This window comes from Papaver somniferum, chromosome 4 (assembly GCF_003573695.1).
Source record: "Papaver somniferum cultivar HN1 chromosome 4, ASM357369v1, whole genome shotgun sequence".
Taxonomy (NCBI): Eukaryota; Viridiplantae; Streptophyta; class Magnoliopsida; order Ranunculales; family Papaveraceae; genus Papaver; species Papaver somniferum.
The window spans coordinates 132506750-132528905 of record NC_039361.1 but is presented as its reverse complement, the minus strand read 5'-3'; the positions used below and the strand labels follow the sequence as shown (position 1 = coordinate 132528905).

The window sequence follows — 22156 nt, the reverse complement described above, 5'->3', positions numbered from 1 at the left end:
TTTAGAAGAGTCACGAGAGTTTAGAAGAGTTTAGTCGTGGGGGAGTTTGAAAGAAATTCTTGAACTCCCTATTAGTAGCAAAAACTAGAATGATAGGGATATGGTTTATCCTGGGAAGTTCCCTATACTCTCTTACACACAAAATCCCTAAGATTCAAAATACACTGAACACCCCAACTCACCCGAGTCCTTTGAAAAACAACGGAGAAGAAGAAGGAAAGGAAAGTATGAAGTACGAACAAGATAACAGAGTTTGAAAAGAGAGGAAATACAAATCATTTATAGTTTTGACCTTTTCTAACACATCAGCATGCGATCCCAGCATGGGCGCAAACTAGGGCGTTGTCCAGGGCGCCGAATAGCATTTCCATAGAGCTTAATTTTCGTATAAAGATAAAATAAATTCCATCAGTGCAGCCCGAAGTAAAAAACTATCCATCTTGGGTCCAAAGACTCCAAACAATACCAAAGAATACAGAAATGAAACTTTACATGCCACTTTTCAAACTTTGTACAAGCGAAAGAAGACTCTCACAACTTCATGGGCATCTATTAGTATCTGGATGCCAAAGAAATTCACTTGCTTCAACTAAACTCATTGAAACTTATGCTAAAATGGGTAACCTTGAATCTTCTCAATTTGTATTTTATTCTTTCCAAAATCCAGATTCATTCATGTGCGGTGTACTAATCAAAAGTTATGTTTGGAATTCTATGTTTAGAGCAGCTATTTCAATTTTCAATGAAATGTTATATAACCATCAAACTCAGTTATGTAGTTTCATATTTCCATCACTTTTCAAATCTTGTACTGGTCTTGGTGATGTAAGTTTGGGTAAGAAAATTCATGGGAGGGTTATAAAAGGTGGGTTTGAATTTGATCAAGTTGTACAGACTTCATTGCTTAGTATGTATGGTGGAGAAAGAGGAGGCAATTTAGACTTTGCACGTAAAGTGTTCGATGGTATTGTTGTAAAAGACTTGGTTACTTGGAGTTCAATGATCTTGAGTTATATTAAACATGGAAGAGTGATTGAAGGTTTAGAGTTATTTCATCAAATGATTCTGGAAGGAGTTAGTGTTGATTCTGTGACAATGCTTAGTGTAACAGAAGCTTGTTCTGGCGTCGGTTGTTGTAAGTTGGCGAAATCTGTTCATTGTTATATAGTTAGGAATAGAATTCAAATTGTTGGGTCATTGGAGAATTCTGTGATTGTCATGTATAGTAAATGTGGGGACTTAAAGAGTGCAGAGATCATGTATAAGCGGTCCAGTAGTAAGACTACTTTTTCATGCACTGCCATGATTTCCTGCTACAATCAACAAGCTTGTTTTCGACAAGCGATGAATACTTTTATAGAGATGCAAGAATTTGATGCGGAACCCAATTCAGTAACTATAATGAATATTCTTTCATCTTGTTCTCGACTTGGTTTGATTAGACAAGGGGAATCTGTACATGGTTTTGTTATCAGACGTTGTTTAGATCCTGATTTGGATACGGTTGGATCTTCACTTTCAGAGATGTATGCCAGTTGTGGAAAGCTTAAAAGTTGTCAAAGTGTGTTTAAAGTAACACGGGAGAAAAATATAGTCTTACAGAATACAATTATAGCGGTTTATGCTAGAAATGGTTTATCGGAAGAGGCATTGGATTTTTTTGTTCAGCTCCACCTAAAAGGACTATTACCAGACTCATTTACCATAGCAAGTTCTCTCTCGGCCTGTGGGGAAATTGGTTTTTCTAAACTAGGCATTCAAATTCATGGCCACGTTTCCAAAACAGGGTTGGATTCTAATGAATATGTTCATAACGCACTCATAGACATGTACTGTAAATGTGGGCTTGTAGATAATGCATACATGAAATTTAATGAAATGGAGCCGAAGACTGTTATAACTTGGAATTCAATGATAAATGGGTTTGCTCTGAATGGTAATTCAGTAGAAGCGGTCAGTCTTTCGGATCTAATGTACTTCCAGGGTCTTGAGATGAATGAGGTGACCTTCTTAGGCGCAATTCAAGCTTGTTCTCATTTAGGTTATCTTGAAAAGGGGAAATGGTTTCATAATAAGCTCATTACCTGTGGTCTAGAAATGGAGTTTCGTGTTGATTCAGCTTTGATTGATATGTATTCCAAATGTGGAGACCTTGGAAGTTGGAATGGCTAAAGCTGTTTTTGATAACATGTTGGAGAAGTCTGTGGTTACTTGGACTGCCATGATAGCTGGTTATGGAATTCATGGTCGTGTTGAAACATCAATCGCACTCTTCAATCAGATGGTGGATTTGGGGATACAGCCAAATAACATAACTTTCATGAGTATTTTATCTGCGTGTAGTCATGGTGGGTTTGTAGAAGAGGGTAAGTTCTATTTCGATTTGATGATAAAACACTTCAATATTGAGCCTGAGTTAGGACACTATGTTTATATGGTTGGTCTTCTTAGTCGAGCTGGTGATATCGAAAATGCATTCGAGTTCATTAAGTCTATGCCAGTCCCTCCCAGTGCAAGCATTTGGGGAGCTTTATTGAATGGATGCCGAATACATAAGAGAATGGACATGATTGAAAGCGTTCAGAAAAACATTTTAGAACTTGAACCAGATAATTCAGGATACTATGTATTACTATCTAATACTTATGCAGAAGGAGGAAATTTGGATGAATTCAGAAAGTTAAGATCCAAGATGAGAAATAATGGTCTAAGAAAGACTCCTGGATATAGTACACTCGAAACAAACCAGAAGATATATAGATTTGGCGCAGGAGAGACTTCTCATTCACAAATGAAAGAAGTCTACAGTTTATTGGAAGATTTAAGGCTGTTGGCAAAAGAACAAGGTTACTTGTTAGATTCAGATCCTTCCATTACAGACGATGGCAATGGATTTAAGAGCAACAATGTTCAAAGTCATAGTGAGAAGCTTGCGATTGCATTTGGTATTATCAATACTAGTCCTGGCACGACATTACGCATTTCTAAGAACTTAAGAGTCTGTTTGGACTGTCATAATTTTGCAAAATTTGTTTCTAAAACTACCAACAGGGAGATAATAATGAGAGACTTGACTCGGTTTCATCATTTCGCGAATGGAAATTGTTCTTGTAAAGATTACTGGTAAGTATGGCAAATCAACGAAACAGTCTTGAATGTATTTCTGGTATAATTTTAAAAAGAATACCAGGGTGCTTGCTCGATCATGGTTCGACTCATCAAGTGTCATTGTACGTTCAAGGATGTGCCAATCTTATCTGTATTTTTTGGTCAATACTCCTAGTCACAACATCCAAGCAAAACCTATAATTTTTGCTACCTTTCCCTCGTTGCTAGCAAATCAGCCAGAAATAGCTCGGGCTTCAGTAACCTTCAACATTCCCTGGCTAGAACTGAATCGTGCGCCCAAAATTATCTGTATTCTCATGTTGTAAGCAGTTGTTTGCTGGGGATGCTGCTCCATTATATTCTCTTATGACATCAGTGTAGAAGAGGATTTGTGAATTGCTGTTGGAATGGTCTTTGCTGTTGTGTTGGTGGCTTCATGATGTTCTTGTATAATCTGGATACAGGTAATGTTTTTTGATATTTGTCTTTTCTAAATTTCTTTAGTTTGAACTTGATTCTGGTAAGTAAAGTGAAAAGTGTTATCTCTTTAGGGACATTGCTAAATTCGAGTGTAACAGAAACATACATTCATGCTGACATGGTTGAAGAGCTGACAATATAGGTTGGGTTCATGGTCATCCAGACATCTGTAGGTCTTAAACGGATGGATGGCATTCCGAGAGCTTTGACTGTTCTAATTAGGGAATCCTAGACATATAGAACAACTGATATAGAATACCCAACTATGGACTTCTTTTTCATGATATATGGTCATCTTGTTGGTGAATTCCCTGTAAAGCTTTTCCTTGCAAATACAGCAAGCCACACATAATATTGGCAGGGGACTTCGCCATGCATATTAGGCTCATAATCTCGTTACATAATTTTTGACGAAGGACTTTCTTGCTCGCAGAAGTGGGGTTTAACATCCAGATACCACCAGCATCTTTCACTGCTGCGCTACTGACGTCTCGCCATTTTCTGTGCTTTTTGACGAAGGACTTTCTTGCTCGCAGAAGTGGGGTTTAACATCCAGATACCACCAGCATCTTTCACTGCTGCGCTAGTGACTTCTCGCCATTTTCTGTGCTTCCTCGGGTAATCCTTATTCCTCTTGCTTACTTAAAATGAGAACATCTATGCTGTATCTCATATTAATCTCATGAATTGGTTCATCAATACACGAAACTCTCATTGGAAACACGCATATTATGTGTCCGTCTTTGCGCCAGGACACATGCCTCGTACCTTCTGAAAGGGATTTCAATACTCTTGTTTGCTTATAACTGAAGTTTTTAATCTCCATTTATACAGTGTCTTTTATATTTATTCTGTGGACTTGTATAGGTCTCCCCTTTGCCAGCATTGTTGCTGTTCCTACTTGTAATATATTGAAGGCATAGAGAGATCGTCAGGTAGGGATGATCACAAAATGGGTGACTTTTGCTTATACCTGTAATTTTCTCTTTAGGTGGCATCACTGGCATATCTATGAGAAGGCATTCCTTCCTTTCCTATTCACATGAGAATCTATCTATTCATATTCACATGGGTGTGGTGTTCTCTATTTTGATTGGAAATGGAAATTTGTAAGCAAAACTAGAATCAAATACAAACAAACAACTGTTTACAAACAAATCTAAGAATCTTTTTACAAAACTCAATGTTTAGAAGACAACAATCAAAATTAGAATCAGTTCAGATAATAATAAAAACTAATAACATTGGGTTAGATCTGATCCAATCTAGCTAGCTAAGAATTTAACTATATTCAAGAACAAATGTGTTAGTTTTTGTTTTGTTTAGTTCTTCTTCCAAGCATGAATCAATAAAGAAAATCCAGGAGGATCTAATTCACTATCTTCAGTATTTGCCCATTCCATAACTGAACTAGAAGAAACTGATGAAGACATTGTTGATGATGAAGATGATGAATAACTTGTTGATTTATAATAACATCTTCTTTTCTTTAATCCAAACCCAAATCCGCAAGTAATCATATCACTAATTTTCTCATTAATCATTTCTTCTTCTTCTTCTTCTTCTTCTTCATCAGCATCATAATTTTCAAATCTAAACATAAAAACTGCATGGCCTTCACTTGATGATTGAAACAACCAGCTGTAAACATCCCAAGATATATGAATTGGGATCCTCCCATCAATTTCAATAATTTCATTTCCTCTAAATTTCCATTTCAATCTCTTGATTTCTACTACTTTTTCGCCATCTATACTGAAACAAAGCTGTTTGTTCTCCTCCTTCTCCTCCTCATCATCATCATCGATGCTACTAGAACAGTCAATTGAAATATCTCTAGTTTTACCACCAAATTTTGTTTTTGTAGAGTAAGAAAATCTACTACTACTACTAGTACCAAAAACAACATCTTCTCTTCTCAAAACCAATACCGGCTGATTATTCTTCTTCTTCTCAGGGGCTTTTTTCATAGTAGCTTTAGTCTTACTATACGCTTCATTTTGTAAATCACCAACAACAAGAATCATAACACCATCAACAACAATACCAACATAAAACCCAGATTTAGGTTCAGGGTCAGGATCGGAACCAAATTTAGCTTTAGAAAGGTTCCAATAGATTTGGATGGATTTTTTGGTGGAATCTTTGAGATTCAAACTTTTGGAACCATTTCTTCTCCAGAAAAGAAATGGCTTAATATGAAGATTAAAACTAGTAGAGATTTCACTAGCGCTGTCTAACCGAAAGTCAATCTGAAGAGATCTTCCAATGACATTTCTGTACCAAGTGAGTGAAATGAGACCTAAATCTGGTGTTTGATAAATACAAGTAGTGACATTAGGTTTACCTGATACCGTTGGCGCTGATGATGGATTGATATCAATGGTTTTGGTTGCTGCTGGACGGAAACAAGAAGATGAAGTTTCAAGCATATTTCTGGCTGCCCAGTCTTCTTCTTTTATGGAAGTGGAAAAAGTCTGTTTTGGAGCAGAGAAACAAGGAACAAATTTTGGGTTTTAAAAGGAAGACGAGGGAGAGAGAGAGAGGTACGGTGGGTGGTGGTGGATAGTGGTCTGGTGGGGCCGTGGGGATACAGAGAGAGGGGGCTGCCTGTGGGTTTTGGTCGTTGGAGGAAAAAAGACTAGCGGGAGGGACTCGTCGTGCAGGGCTGCACAAGACCCGCCCACGATACCCAAACCCACCCGTACCCGTTAAATCCGTGGGTTTTTAATCCATACCCGCCCGTTGTGGGTGCGGGGTTGGTTATGAAAAAAAAAACCGTTGTCTGTGGGTGCGAGGTTGGTTTAAGCTAATACCCGCCCATACCCGCCCAAAAAACCCGCAGATTATATACCATTAGATAAAACTAATCCTAGTCGTCCATTATGAAACCCTAATACTAGTAGATAGGATAACTGATAACCCTCATTCACTTTCTACACTCTTCTCTCTGTTCGTCCTCTCCTCTTCTTCCTCCTCAGTTCTCCTTCTTCACCTACGAACGACAATTACCAGAAATCTTCACCAGAAATCGACAACAACAACTTCGAATCTTCACCAGAAATCGACAACAATCGAAAAATCAACAGATTCAACACTTAATCTTCATCTGTGAACTTCCTAGATATGAATATTTTGGGGGTTTTGGTTTTTTTTTCTCACTTAATCAAGGAGAATAGAAGTTACTCTAAATACTTGAATATAAAGCGGGTTTAAACCCGTTTAAACCCATACCCGCCCAACCCGTAGCGGGCGGGTAACAAAACCCGCCCGCTATTTGTGGGTGCGGGGTTGGTTATGAAAAAGACCCTGCAATCTGTGGGTGCGAGGTTGGTTTTAACTTATACCCGCCCATACCCGCCCATGTGCAGCCCTAGTCGTGCATGACTCGGAAAAAATGAGACGCGTTTCAAAGCTAATGTCAAGGTTGTCTGTGCAGCATACTACTACGAACTTCTTTACTTTCTAAGAAAATGTTGCTTTGACTGCTCAAAATTTTGGTTTAACTTCTAATCTAATTGAAAAAATATCTTAACAAGTTTTTATTAGCACAGCAGAAGAAGAAGAAATAGCTTGTAGAAGTAAAATAAAAGATGGCTGAACTGTTCAAATGATTCCTCCTCGTCTCTATCCGCTCTGCGCATTCACGTTAGAATACGTGGAGAAAAGCGGGAAATTGATAAGAAAGGAAAGAGATTACGTGGTGCTTAATATACAATAAATTTCTTCTTTTCTCTCTGCTGATTAGTTAGGCCACACTTGGGATGCACATGTTTGTATTGGATTTTTAATGATAATAATGAAAAAAAATTCTTAGAATAAAAATTTAATATTATTGTTTATACCCATTACATAGATAATTCAAAGAGCTTTCCAAATATGTTAATTTTGTAAAAATCCAATGTATATTTTTAGAGATATCTATGTTTTAAATTTTTTAATCTATTTTTAAAACAATAACATTCTTGTGAATATACAAACATTGATCCAATGTACATTTTCACTCTTGAATACAAATGCATAGTAATGGTTAATTTTTAAGGTTATATTTGTAATATCAGGTGACACCAAACTATTTTGGCTTTTTGTGACCAACCAAAAAGAAGGCTTCACCAAAAATCTCTTTTTTCTTTATATTAGTATAAGATGTGCAGATATTTTGATGGTTGGTTTTTTTAATCAATAGAGTTTAGGGTTTACTTACTAATCACACTGAGTGAACATCGCATTTAAATGGATAATGTCACCAAAAGGTTCGATGGATTAAGAAACTGAACAAGAAGATTCAAACATAAGAAGGCTGCCTGTGTTGACGCATTCGCATTGATTACGAAAAAAGAGGCGGTCTTCCGTTGATTACACACACAAACAGCTTGACCAGGTCTTCTTCTATAGAGTGGGCAGTGGTGGTAGTACCAAATTTCTACTTTATGGCTAATTATACTATAATTTATATATATCAAGAAGCGGAGTTGTTCTCTGACGAGGTTTTAATTGACTACTCTGGATGTGGTACTAGACAAATCGTGAAAAAAATCCCTCTACAGTCAAGAAAGCTAAATTTAGCTTTAGCTTTCAGAGATTTTCCCCACCGGTGGTACGGAGAAATTGTTAAATCTAAACGAGCTTACTAGTTGCATGTGAAATTCAGACATTAACTCCGAGAAAAATCATATTTCTTCCGATTTAATCGGATTTTATTAATATTTGCATTTGTCATTCTGGTAATCCTTTTCTTTTTCTTGTCGGATTTTTCGATATTGTACTCTTACGATATGTTCATGTTCCTTTGTATTCTCTTATTTTTGATCTTAAACTCATTGTAACCTTGTAATCCCATTAATGAAAAGGTTCTTTGTTTATCAAAATAAATAAATAAGCTCGTCTTTAATGATACAAACATTAAAATTGTGTTCGAGTCAAACGCATATTATAATTCTGGTTGTCCGTGGGCGGTAATAATAAGTGTGTCTGCTAATAAACGCAACTCTAATAAACGTATATTATAATTCACCAGTCCAATCTATCATTACTCATAACAAATTGGTACTCACTTCTCTACTCTGTTAGCTTCTAATTCATGTTCTAGACACCCAGACAATCACCATCAAGTCGGTCACAAAAATTAGTGCTTCTTACGACCTTTCTAAACACCTCATTCACAGCAGCAACAACAAGCTATATTCTTTACTTCTTTTAGCCATACTTTGCAAGCAGCAATAAGGGATGTTTTTCCCTTCCATCTCCAACCAGAGTTCAACAACTATAACCTTCCATCATTTAGCATCACCATTTAAGCACAAACCACAAACATTCATGGCAGACCTTGTAAATGTTAGATACAAACTTGTAGTTTAGAAGATATTTCTTTCAAAACTTTCTTCAATCTATGTTGTACAATCCTTTTCTACACAAAGTTCAAGATTTGCATAAACTAACATTCCAAATAATTCATAAGTCTTAAAGACTTCATTAATCATTACCACTAACTACCAAATCAATGGCAGCATATATGGTTATGCCTATCTCAGCCTGGGTTTTTTTTTCATGCACATTTTCCCCCAAAACTCATCGATAACACTCGTACCACTAGCTTCGTCTCCTTGTTCTTACCCGAGCTCAAGAACCAGCTCTTTGGAAAACACAACAGAAACCATCATTTCTTCCATGTGAAGGTTGCTCTCTAACGTGGCTTTACTCTGGATGTGGTCTTTGGTTAATTATTTTAGTGGTACTAGACAGCCTTAGAAAATATCCGGTCATGAAAGCTAAAGCGTTGAGCTAAATTTAGTATTTTGTTGCAGTGGAAAAATAGAGAAAAGTAAAGAGACAAAGAGAGGTTTCTATTAATCAGCATCATCAGGTTACATGGAACAATATCCTATATATACATGTAGGAAAAAAACCCTAGATACTATATTGGGTCGCACATCCATGGGCTACAAGCCCTACAACAATCCCCCTTGTGCAGTCAAGTAGAACTTCATATGCAGTGCTTCACATTTAGTGCTTCGAATATAGTTCTTCAAATGTCGTCCTCTACTTGATGACTTGTGCTGAAATCAATTGCCTCATTAAAACTTTGACAAGGAAAAATCCAGTGGGACAAAACCTTGGTACAACTTTTCACTTGTAGTACTTCACATATTATCTCGTATTTTACATATAGTTCATCACATATAATAAGATCTTTAAAGATCGCCTAGTCTAAGTTAATTGTCTCCTTAAAACTTCGTCAGGCTAACCCATAAGGCGAAACTTGAACTAAAGAAAAAGAGTACAATATTAGGTAAACTTAGAACATAGTTGGATACGTATACGTTGCCTCATTAAAACCTTGACAAGGAAAACCCAGTGGGATAAAACCTTGACGAAGGGAAAAGAGTACCACGTGACAAATGCAAGTTAAGGTGATCCTTTGCAGATGATCACTTTGCTCCGTTAAATTTTACGAAGGGGAAAGAGTACAACGTGACAGATGAAAGTAAAAGTGATCCGTTGCAGATGATCACTTTGCTCTGTTAAAGTTGACTAGTTGTTTCACAACTCCTAAGGAAGAAAATCCTCGTGGGAAAGACAATAGCCTTAGCTGGGAAATTACATTCCCGGTATGTGTTGTTGTCTCAAAATCCTTGTCGAGTAACAAAACCATATAGGAAAAAGCAACCTCGGTGAAGGAAAATGGTTTAAAACACTATTAGATGCTCCCCAGACAATTTTCATTAGTCTAATGCAGTCATAAGAAGTTTATCACACCTTATTTTGGTGACTTGACCTTGTTGTTGATTCTGGAAGTTACGTTGTTTAACAGACTATCGCGTTTCATTTCTTTGATTCAAATATTTTCAGTAATATCAACTCGATCTTTATGTCTTCAACATTCAACATCCTTGATGCTTTTAGTGTAATTGTCTCGCTAAAAACTTTGTCGAGTAACAAACCCTTTGGGAAAAATTATTCTCGATCGAAGAGAAAAAGAGTACAACACAACTTCAAGTTCGAAGCGAAATATGTCGACATCATATCCTTGGATCATCTCCCCGATTACTTTCAGAGTTGTTCCAGACAGTTCCTTTAGTCATGCACTTTTCGAAACTGAATATTGATAATGACTTAGAAAATAGTCTACCATATCTCCCCCTGATTACTTTCGTTGGAGAAGAGATTATTGTTCCTTCATAATCAACAACTTTTGGATTGCACTTTCATTAGCATTCCTTTTTATGTCTTTGCAGGGATAATACAAATTTTGTCAATGGTTAATTTTAAGTACATGATTACATTCATTGTACCATTCCAATGACGTTGCGTTGGCGCTGAGCTATATCTATCTAACAAGTTCCCTGAGGATGCAAAAAACAATTCGAGTACATTATTATACTAAGTACAACAATGCGTCTATTGTACTTAGATATAGGAATTTCATCTCCCAACACATCTTCGTCATCTTCCTTTAGACGAAATGGTCACTTACTTACATTTGAACATCGACTAATCATGGGAGTGCTATCAGGATGCATGTCTTTGTTAAATTGCCTGACAACTTTAGATAAATGCAAACTGGTGGGATAATATACCACAAGCTTAGTATTCGGTCGAGTTTTCCCCAGATTTTTCATCTCAAATTCGGATTTCAAATAGCTTTTAAGGTCTCTTATTACATCAAGAGTACCCATCATGTATGTACCATCGACATAGATAAATACAATTCCAAATCAGGAACTTTCTTATGAATAATCAAGGAAAACTAACTTACTTGTCTATCCCCTCCAAATCAAATAGTCACTTAGACGGGTATACCACATCCGCCTGATTGCTTCAATCTATAAGTGAGTGTTATATCTAACTGTAAACGCATTATGTGGTTTAGATTACTTGATTTGGGAAACAAAAGGCTATCAAGTATTTTTATAAATATCTGCTATCTCTTGATGCTTTCGTAGATACGTAACAACCACATACATATGCTGCATTTCAAGTCCTTTTGAAATTACCAAGCTAACTAAGTAGCGGAACGCCGTAACATTCGTTACAAGAGAATAATTCCAGGTCTTTTTGAGAGACCTCACGCCACACGGCGAGTCTTTATACTCTAAGACTGATTTCTTCTCATTATGATTTGTCACAAATTAATCATGTATGTCCAATAGGATTTACACTTGGTTGGTTAGCACTACCATACCAAATACCTATATATTTGTCAAAAAAAAAAAACAAGTTCTACCTGGATTGTATAGGCCAAATATGCTATTCGTTGACATTAAGCAACAAGGAGCATGGTTCGATCTGATGTTGTTATATTTCCTTAAGAAAGTGTATATGAAATTAATCATCAATATGCTCGCATGATCTTTCCATTTACTCATGCGCATTCTCATAATCCACTTGGGATGTCATTGTTCTCTGGAATCATTAAACTTAGGAGCGTCCTCCAGTTTGATTCATGGACATATTCAGAGACAATCTTATGAGATGATATCTGATGATATAAATAAGTTGTGCCTTACTCATCTACTTCCTTTCTAGGTGAGAATTAATCAAACCAAGTGGTCTCTCCAACTTCCTTTATGGATCCACAGCCTCAACCATCCTTCCACTAAGTTTAGTTGCAACACCTTAGTCTATGGTGTATATCCCTTATTGAGGATTTGTAACTTTGCAGGTAGGTTTGCAGCTGGTATGTGTGATCTCATCACTTTAGCGACATCAGTGTATATTCTGAAAATCGATTATTCTTTGTCACTTCACATTTACTTTCGTGGAGTACAAGAATCAATATGAGACATAGTGGGAACACACCACGACAATTCTTGTCGTTCCCTTAGAAAATACTTTTTCTTATCTCCCCCAAACGACGGGAAGACTGTCTCATTAAAGTGATAACCCGCAAATCTAGCGGTAAGAGATCTCCTTCCAGAAGTTTTATAATGCGGATAATTGTTGGCAAATAATTTCCAACATAACTACTTAACAGTTTTGAAGACCCATCATAGTACGATGTGGAGTCGTAATAGCACATATATAGTGCAACCAAAAATGCGTAAGAACACGAATGTCAGGCTTAAATTCAGTTACCAACTGGTATGCAGAAAAGGTTGACTAGTTTTGGGTTCTAAAACTAATTAAGTAAAGATACGTGTAATGTTGCATATCCCCAAAGCAATAAAAGGTAGGTTGGGACGAATAATCTATTCCTTAGACACCATCCGTAACCTTTGATGTTAGTCTTTGCGAGACCATTAGGTATAAATATCATTTATATTGATCCTGTTAAACATGAAATATTCATCAAGTCCTTTTGATATAAATTCTCTAGCATTAACAAGGGTAGTGAGCCTTTGCACTTTGCATTATGTAGTATGTGCTAGGAGTTTTACAAAAATTAAACGCATCATTTGTTGTGAGCAATAATTGATTCAATGCGTCGAATCATCCGCCAAAGCCATAAATCACTTGAATGGTCCGCATTCTGCATGGATATATGTTCACTAACAACACTTTATTATTTGAAAAATGAGTTATTTACCATTTACATCTAATTAAAACAGGATGGTCTCAATCATGTTTTACTAAAGCAAGACTTTGTAAGATGAGTGACGTGCTTTCTTACTCTAAAGCATAATGGGGAGAGGCAGTGCAAATCTAGTAACTATAGAAATCATTGATTGTGATAGATGTTGTAACTTCGCGTTCTATTAGTTCATTGTCTTGTACACTCAAATGAAGTGATGCCCGTGTTAGTACTTCAAAACGGAACATCGTGTCACAACCAATATGCCTTATGGTTATGTCAAAGTCTTTATGAATCAATCCCAATCAGTTCATTGTTAGGGTTAATATGAATTCAGTAACTCAAGTTCCAGTGATTTACAATTCACTAGATTGACACATTAATTTTCTAAGGATATGCTTCCTTCCACATTCATTAGAAATAGTTTATAGATGTAATCAACTTCGTTCTCACAGTAAGTTTACAAAAAGGTATGTAACAGTTCATGCATGAACACCCTTTGGTGTGATTATCCCTTGGTACATACAGAACTTAGATATTGAGTCTTTGAGAGATTTAATAAGTGGTGTGACCTTATTACATAACAAAAGTCGGATTCAACTCAATTACTTTAAAGCAAATATATTTTACGTTTCATCCAGATATATCTCAAGTGATTTAGAGAATTTATGTCTCGTGGTTTCACTCCATAAGTGCAGACATTGGATCTAGTTCAACTGAATAAGATAGTCAATTGGCCAGACAAAGTTCTTGTTGCCATTAAAGTTGATATGAAAATTGGTTGCTACTATGATACACGCATTACATTGTAATATCAACACCTATAACCGGGTGCATTTACACCTCTTTTATTTATGATGGGAGCTAGAATTACATCTTAGCTTCATCCCATATTCATTTGATACCTGTACTTTGGTGTCATTACTACTGGGAAAAAATACATATTCGTATGTGATTTGTTATGTCCAAAGAAATCCTTTTTTTCTTTTGAAATTAAGGTCGCTCTTGTTGTTCTTTCGGGAATGACATTTTATGGGGGGGAGTTCTTAATTGAACTTGTGCTTAATTGCCAAATCTTTGTGGGGAGTGCGGCTGTGGAATATTATAGGGGTTATCTTGTGTTTTTATAAACTCCTTGATGAAAGCATTTAGCTTCGGCTATATGATTGCAACAAGTTGATATGTGCTTTCTTTTGGTCATGAAATGTCTCTTTTGGAAGTTTCATTAGGATCCCGTTTTCGTACCTTTGCCAATTTTATTGACAAAAAGGGAGAGAATTAATATGTAGTTCACACTATAAATACATATGGTTTTCGGATCATTATGTAAGGGGGAATGGTTTCCATGTAAGATGGAGTATTGACTAAGGGGGAGTGATACATATCACCGTAGTATTTTTGTCGAAGTTGTGATACAATTGAACTTTGATGCTGCATAATGATACTATGACAGTGTATAACAATAATTGAGAACACTTGTTTTCTCATTGTTATAGCTACGGATTTTCAACAACGATGATGCTGAACTTACAACCTTTGGGATCATTGGAGTACTTGGAAGTGACGAAGATTTCGAGTAATGTTGAAGATTGGGCATGTGGAATATGAGCTACAAAAGTTTATTCATTTATTTTTGTATTCCATATGTATTGATAGTTTTGTCATTAAAATTGACAAAGGGGGAGATTGTTAGAGCACTTCTCGGTCGAACTCGCATGCGTTGCTATCTCAAGCATGTTTGTCAATGTTAGTGATCAAAACTATAAGTCTTGATTTCTAGTCTACTATAGCTAAGTCTCGGACTATGATAGAAAGTGTATTTGAGCTCAAGAACTCCATGGCGATCATCATACAAGACGAAGAACTACTCAAGGAACTGTTGGAACTTTATCGACTAAAAGGTATGTGGAGACTTGGACTTATCTATCACTCAAAAGTCTATCTACTCTATCTCATATCTTGATACAAAAGTCGTTTTGCTATATATACTTTGATTATACACATTTGGTATTTTGAGCCGAGTTTATCTCGCATATCTATTTCTCGAAATGTGTGTTCGTAAGCTTTCGCTTTGGCCAAGTTCATCTTTACCTAGTGACGAAAGTCATGTTATGTTTCAATCACTTTGAAAATGGCTTTGACGAAAAATGGTTTGTGAATAACTACTATATAACGTCCTCTAAGAATGTTCCAATGATTGAAATGAGAGTTTAGATTATATAACCAATGTTGGATATAAGCATTGTGTGGTAACACATATATGTATAAGTCCTTATTCCTTGAACCAAAGTATGTGTACTTTGTTGATCAGGAAAACCGGAACAAGAGCTATGAACTTAGTCCGCGAACTGGCGGAGGTTCTCATCTCGAGAATATCTGCTGGAGTTTGTGAACTCCTTCCAGGAACTTAAGTCCGCGAACTAAGTCTGCGAACTTGAGTTGGTTATATCTAAATACGATTATTTGTGAACTTATATTTATATTAACTAAGGAATGCAAATTGCAAATTGTGGCTATAAAGTTCATGAATCGATTCGAGTAAATCAAATCTTTTTTGCTTCAATTGTGTCTTGTATAGTTATATAAGATTTATACAATTGAAAAACTCTCTAACTAGTTCATTTGAGTCATTTGAACTTGTTATGGTGAAGAAGAATATGGTTGATATGAAAGTGCTCATATGGCTAACCATTTGGTTAACTACTGTTGAACAACGAATGTACATGTTTGGGTACGGTTACACAAACCTAAAATCGTGCATTTCATTTTTGTGTAACAAGCTAAGTTTTCGATCTAACGGTCGAAAGATATTAGCTTGAATCTAATCATGTTTTCATCTAACGGTGAATATTGAATGCTTTGTTACTAAGCTAACATTAATTGCAAACCATGATTTGAAAGACTATATAAGGGAGAACTCTAGCAACTGGGAAAGCCAATCCCCACACCTCCTGTGTGATACTAGTTGTATTAGCTAGAGTCGATTCTCCTTTAACCTTTGGTTTCTTCTTAAAAACCAGGTTAACGACTTGAAGACTTCATTTGGATTTGAAGCCAGACCGATACTATTTTCTCGTAGTTGTGTGACCTGATCTTGCATATTCTATCGTGTTGAGTACAATCGTAACGATTGGCTTGAGATTGTTATCTCTGATAGGCAAGATATAAAAGTAGTCACAAACATATTCGTCTCATCGTTTGTGATTCCACAATATCTTCTTTCGCCGCGTCGATTAAAATTATTGTGAGGTGATTGATAATTCCAGGTTGTTTTTCGGGAATATAAGTCCGGGTTATCAATTGGTTCCTGTTCACCTTGATTTATCAAAAGACGGAACAAAAACTTGTAGGTATTTCCGTGGGAGACATATTTATCTATTACCGTAGACTTTTCTGTGTGATACAGATTTGTTTATTAAATTCATCAACTTTGGGTCATAGCAACTCTTAGTTGTGGGTGAGGTCAGCTAAGGGAGTGAAGTGCGTAGTATCCTGTTGGGATCAAAGACGTAAGGAGTGCAACTGTACCTTGGATCAGTGTGAGATTGATTTGGGTTCAACTACAGTCCAGACCGAAGTTAGTTTGTAGTAGGCTAGTGTCTGTAGTGGCTTAATACAGTGTGTGTTCAAATATGGACTAGGTCCCAGGATTTTTCTGCATTTGTTGTTTCCTCGTTAACAAAATTCTGGTATTTGTGTTATTTCTTTTCCGCATTATATTTTGTTATATAATTGAAATATCACAGGTTGTGCGTTAGAATAAATCAATTGGAAATCCGACCTTTGGTTGTTGATCGAAATTGATTGATACTTGAACATTGGTATTTGGTACCATTCAAGTGATTTCTCTTGTATTCAATTAGACTCGCAGATTTCTATTTTCTTGAGTAAGAATTGAATTGAGAAAGAGAGATATGACTCTTCGATATACTTTATTAAGATTGAGTCTAGTTGATTCTCTTGAAAGTATATTGGAGTTAGTCCATACAGATTGCTAATCGAAATATTGGGTGTGGTTGTTGTACCCCCGCTTTTTCAATTGGTATCAGAGCAGACAAACACGTTAAAGACCTTACAAGTCTGTGTTTGTAGCGATCTGACTCTATGGACAGAAGTGTTATCTCAATAAATGCACCACCAGATCCAGGGATTCCAGAATTCTCTTTCATGTCTGATTTAATTAAATCTATAGAAGAAATTTTGTCTAAACCTCCACTAGGTTTAAATTCCCTTGAAGTTGTTTCAGGAATTGAAAAGAAACTTGAAAGCTTAACTTCTGATGTTGATTTATTTCTCCAGAAAGAACAAGAATCTCTTGATAGGCTAAATCAAGTTATGATGAATAATATTCATGTTGAGGTTGACATTGATTTATTAGTCAGTGAGAGCAATGCTCCTCCTCTGTGTAACCCAACTAGTTGTAGCAAACTAAGAGGTTTACAAGAAGAGTTTAAGTCAAAGACTTCCGACTGTACCACCTCTAAACATGAATCAATTCATTGGTCAATTCCTGATGCATCTTACCAAGATAATAGTATTGTCCCTTCTTATGAAGAAATTATGATGTCTCTTTTTATCAAAAGAGTTTCCCTATGCGATACTGAAAATTACCTGCAAAAACTGTTTTTTGTAAGGTGTAAAATAAGAAATCAGAAAGACATTTATCCTTGTGCTCTCTGGATGTTCTTTGAAAAACTTATAAAAACACTTCCTTGGGTTTCTCCCAATACCGTTAGTTGTAAAAACTGTTGGAAAGAATTTCTTTCTTGGTGTCATGTTGTGCAAGAACATTTTTTGTTTCTACAAAAATTGATTCAAAACAAATGAATGTTGAGCTATTGCTCCTTGTTTGTACCAAACAAGCCCTTGGCTTGCACACGAGTGGTTCACATACCTTGAACCAGAACCGTTTCATGAACTAATCCAGTTCTCGAACGTGTCAAAATGGTTCACTCGACACATAAAAGAGAAAAAATGAATCACTTTGATTATTTCACCCTTTTTCCTCGCCTCTCCAGTTTGTAAACGAAGAAGAAACCAAACTGTTCACTCACATCTGGCTTCATCGATTCTTCGTTTCTTAACCAAATTGATATTGGTTTGTGTTATTGAACTCAGGAGAATCTCGCGTAATTTGGTTAAGAACGGTTTTTGTGATTGACAACCGTTTGCATCTCTGCCATTAGAAACAATTCACGAACCAAGTAAGTCTCCTAACTCATTCTTGTAATTTCACACTCAACAATGGCTCATAAAAGAACAAGGCATGTTGGAAGCTCAAGCCGACAAACTAGGGATGAGTCTTTCTATGGTTCAAGTATCTGTAATAGGTTTGTTAACCCTGTTGCTCGTGTACTTTATTTGGAGTACAAGAATAAACAACCTATCTGTGAAAGATATTATGATGAGTCAGAAGTTGATGTACCTGGTTTATTTGATTTTTTTCAAAAAACACTGCTGAGGTATTATTCACAAACCATTAGGAACTGCCTATGTTCAGATGACTGCTCAATTTTATGCCAATATCCATGATACATCCCAGTCAATTGCATGTTCAAAACTGTAGTACATGGTGTCTATTTCACTGTGGATTGACAGGTTATTGCTTACTTGCTGAATTTGTCTCATGTTGGTAATGCTCGATTTCCTCCTCCTGAGAATGAAAGATTGACACCACAAGTGATGTCAAGTCGTTTTTCAAAGATGTCTCTCAGAGATATGGTAAAATGTATGTTGGAGGTGCTAGTATGTTTCTTAAAGTTGCCACAAAGCTTATTGTGGCCAATATGATGCCCAACACTGTTGACAACAATCTCTGGACTAGATCTCTGGCTAAATTCATCTGATATATTGTTGAAGAAAGAGACATTGATTTCTGTGAACTTATTGTCAATCAGATGATAAGCGTAAAACAGACTCCAAGTAAAACTCCAGGTTTTCCTTGCCTCATTTCAAGGATTTGCAGTCACTTCAACATTGCTCCCATTGGGACTGAGAGTGGTGGTCCAAAGGTTCTGAGTCAGTCCAGCGTCAACAAGATGCAGAAATCAACTAGTACTCCAACAAGTTCTGCCACAGCTACAAACTCTGAACTTCTTCGTCTTCGAAATGAAGTAGACTGTATGAAAGAACAGTTGGAATATGTTGAAGCAGAAGATCCAAATCTAATTGAGAAATTTTATGAGATTGCCAGATACTTTTATGGGAGGAGAGAATGAGTCCTGTGAAAAGTTATTGTTATCTGTTAAACTTCTTATGTGGAACTACTTTTAACTACTATTTTATTGGTTGTAATAACTTGCATGTTTAGATTTGAATGATCTTATCCTTCAATTAAAAATTGCTACATGTGTTAGTACCATAAGAAGCACATATTTGATGTTAAAAGTTATCCCGTTTATATGTCGATATGCATGTATTGATAAAAGAATGAATGAACTTTTGACAATTACAAAAGTTAAGCCTATTATGTCATTTATTGATGGAAGATAGGTTAAAATCTTTTGTTGACAAGGATTATGTCTATTGTATGTCATTGTGCGAATAGTGATGGAAAATAGAATGAATCCTTGTATATTCCGCAGTATTAATCTTCCCTGATCCATATTTTATGTATATACTGTGAGGCTCCGTAAGTTCTCTTATGTCGAGCATGATCAATTAAATTTATCACTTTTTGTGGTTATTTTGGTTGCATATTTCCGATTAGATTAATTATGGGTTATCTTGTGATTAATATAATTGAGTACTTTTGGATTCAAATTCATATTCGTATGTGATTTGTTATGTCCAAAGAAATCCCTCTTTTCTTTTGAAATTAAGGTCGCTCTTGTTGTTCTTTCGGGAATGATATTTTATGGGGGAGATTTCTTAATTGCCAAATCTTTGTGGGGAGTGCGGCTGTGGAATATTATAGGGGTTATCTTGTATCTTTATAAACTCCTTGATCAAAGCATTTAGCTTCGGCTTTACGATTGCATCTAAACAAGTTGATATGTGCTTTCTTTTGGTCATGAAATGTCTATTTTGGAAATTTCATTAGGATCCCGTTTTCGTACCTTTGCCAATTTTATTGACAAAAAAGGAGAGAATTAATATGTAGTTCACACTACAAATACATATGGTTTTCGGATCATTATGTAAGGGGGAGTGTTTTCCATGTGAGATGGAGTATTGACTAAGGGGGACTGATACATATCACCATAGTATTGTTGTCGAAGTTGTGATACAATTGAACTTTGATGCTGCATAATGATGCTATGACACTGTATAACAATTATTGAGAACACTTGTTTTCTCATTGTTATAGCTACGGATTTTCAACAACGATGATGCTGAACTTACAACCTTTGGGATCATTGGAGTACTTGGAAGTGCCGAAGATTTCGAGTAATGTTGAAGATTAGGCATGTGGAATAGGAGCTACAAAATTTTATTTATTTATTTTTGTATTCCATATGTATTGATAGTTTGTCACTAAAATTGACAAAGGGGGATATTGTTAGAGCACTGCTCGGTCGAACTCATATGCGTTGCTATCTCAAGCATGTTTGTCAATATTAGTGATCAAAACTATAAGTCTTGATTTCTAGTCTATTATAGCTAAGTCTCGGACTAGGATAGAAAGTGTAGTTGAGCTCAAGAACTCCATGGCAATCATCATATAAGACGAAGAACTACTCAAGGAACTGGTGGAACTTCATCGACTAAAAGGTATGTGGAGACTTGGACTTATATATCACTCAAAATTCTATCTACTCTATCTCATATCTTGAGACAAAAGTCATTTTGCTATATAGACTTTGATTATACACATTTGCAATTTTGAGCCGAGTTTATCTCGCCTATCAATTTCTCGAAATATGTGGTGGTAAGCTTTCACTTTGGCCATGTTCATCTTTACCTAGTGACGAAAGTCATGTTATGTTTCAATCACTTTGAAAATGGCTTTGACGAAAAATGGTTTGTGAATAACAACTATATAACGTCCTCTAAGAATGTTTCAATGATTGAAATGAGAGTTTAGATTATATAACCAATATTGGATATAAGCATTGTGTGGCAACACATATATGTATAAGTCCTTATTCCTTGAACCAAATTATGCGTACTTAGTTGATCAGGAAAACCGGAACAAGAGCTGTGAACTCAGTCCACGAACTGGCGGAGGTTCTCATCCCGAGAATATCTGCTGGAGTTTGTGAACTCCTTCCGGGAACTTAAGTCCGCGAACTAAGTCTGCGAACTTGAGTTGGTTATATCTAAAGACGATTATTTATGAACTTATATTTATATTAACTAAGGAATGCAAATTGCAAACCGTGGCTATAAAGTTCATGAATCGATTCGAGTGAATCAAATCGTTTTTGCTTCAATTGTGTCTTGTATAGTTATATAATATTTATACAATTGAACAACTCTCTAACTAGTTCATTTGAGTCATTTGAACTAGTTATGGTGAAGAAGAATATGGTTGATATGAAAGTGCTCATATGGCTAACCATTTGGTTAACTACTGTTGAACCAACAAATGTACATGTTTGGGTACGGTTACAAAAACCTAAAATCGTGCATTTCATTTGTGTGTAACAAGCTAAGTTTTCGATCTAACGGTTGAAAGATATTAGCTTGAATCTAATCAGGGTTTCATCTGACGGTGAATATTGAATGCTTTGTTACTAAGCTAACATTGATTGCAAACCCTGATTTGAAAGACTATATAAGGGAGAACTCTAGCAACTGGGAAACCTAATCCCCACACCTCCTATGTGATACTAGTTGTATTAGCTAAAGTCGATTCTCCTTTAAGCTTTGGTTTCTTCTTAAAAACCAGGTTAATGACTTGAAGACTTCATTGGGATTGTGAAGCCAGGCCGATACTACTTTCTCGTAGTATTGTGATATGATCTTGCATATTCTATCGTGTTGAGTACAATCGTAATGATTGGCTTGAGATTGTTATCTCCGATAGGCAAGATATAAAAGTAGTCACAAACATCTTCGTCTCATCGTTTGTGATTCCACAATATCTTTTTTCACCACGTCGATTGAGATTAT

General features: G+C 36.0%; 1 protein-coding gene and 1 pseudogene across 1 annotated transcript; one reads left to right on the top strand and one right to left on the bottom strand.

Annotated features, from left to right (window-relative positions):
- Positions 1-480: 480 nt before the first annotated feature.
- Positions 481-4572, top strand: LOC113276598 (annotated as a pseudogene).
- A 338-nt stretch (positions 4573-4910) lies between these two features.
- LOC113273147 lies at positions 4911-6020 on the bottom strand. The gene has a single exon (XM_026522911.1). It carries the CDS (start codon positions 6018-6020, stop codon positions 4911-4913), a length of 1110 nt encoding a protein of 369 aa, XP_026378696.1.
- Positions 6021-22156: the final 16136 nt, after the last annotated feature.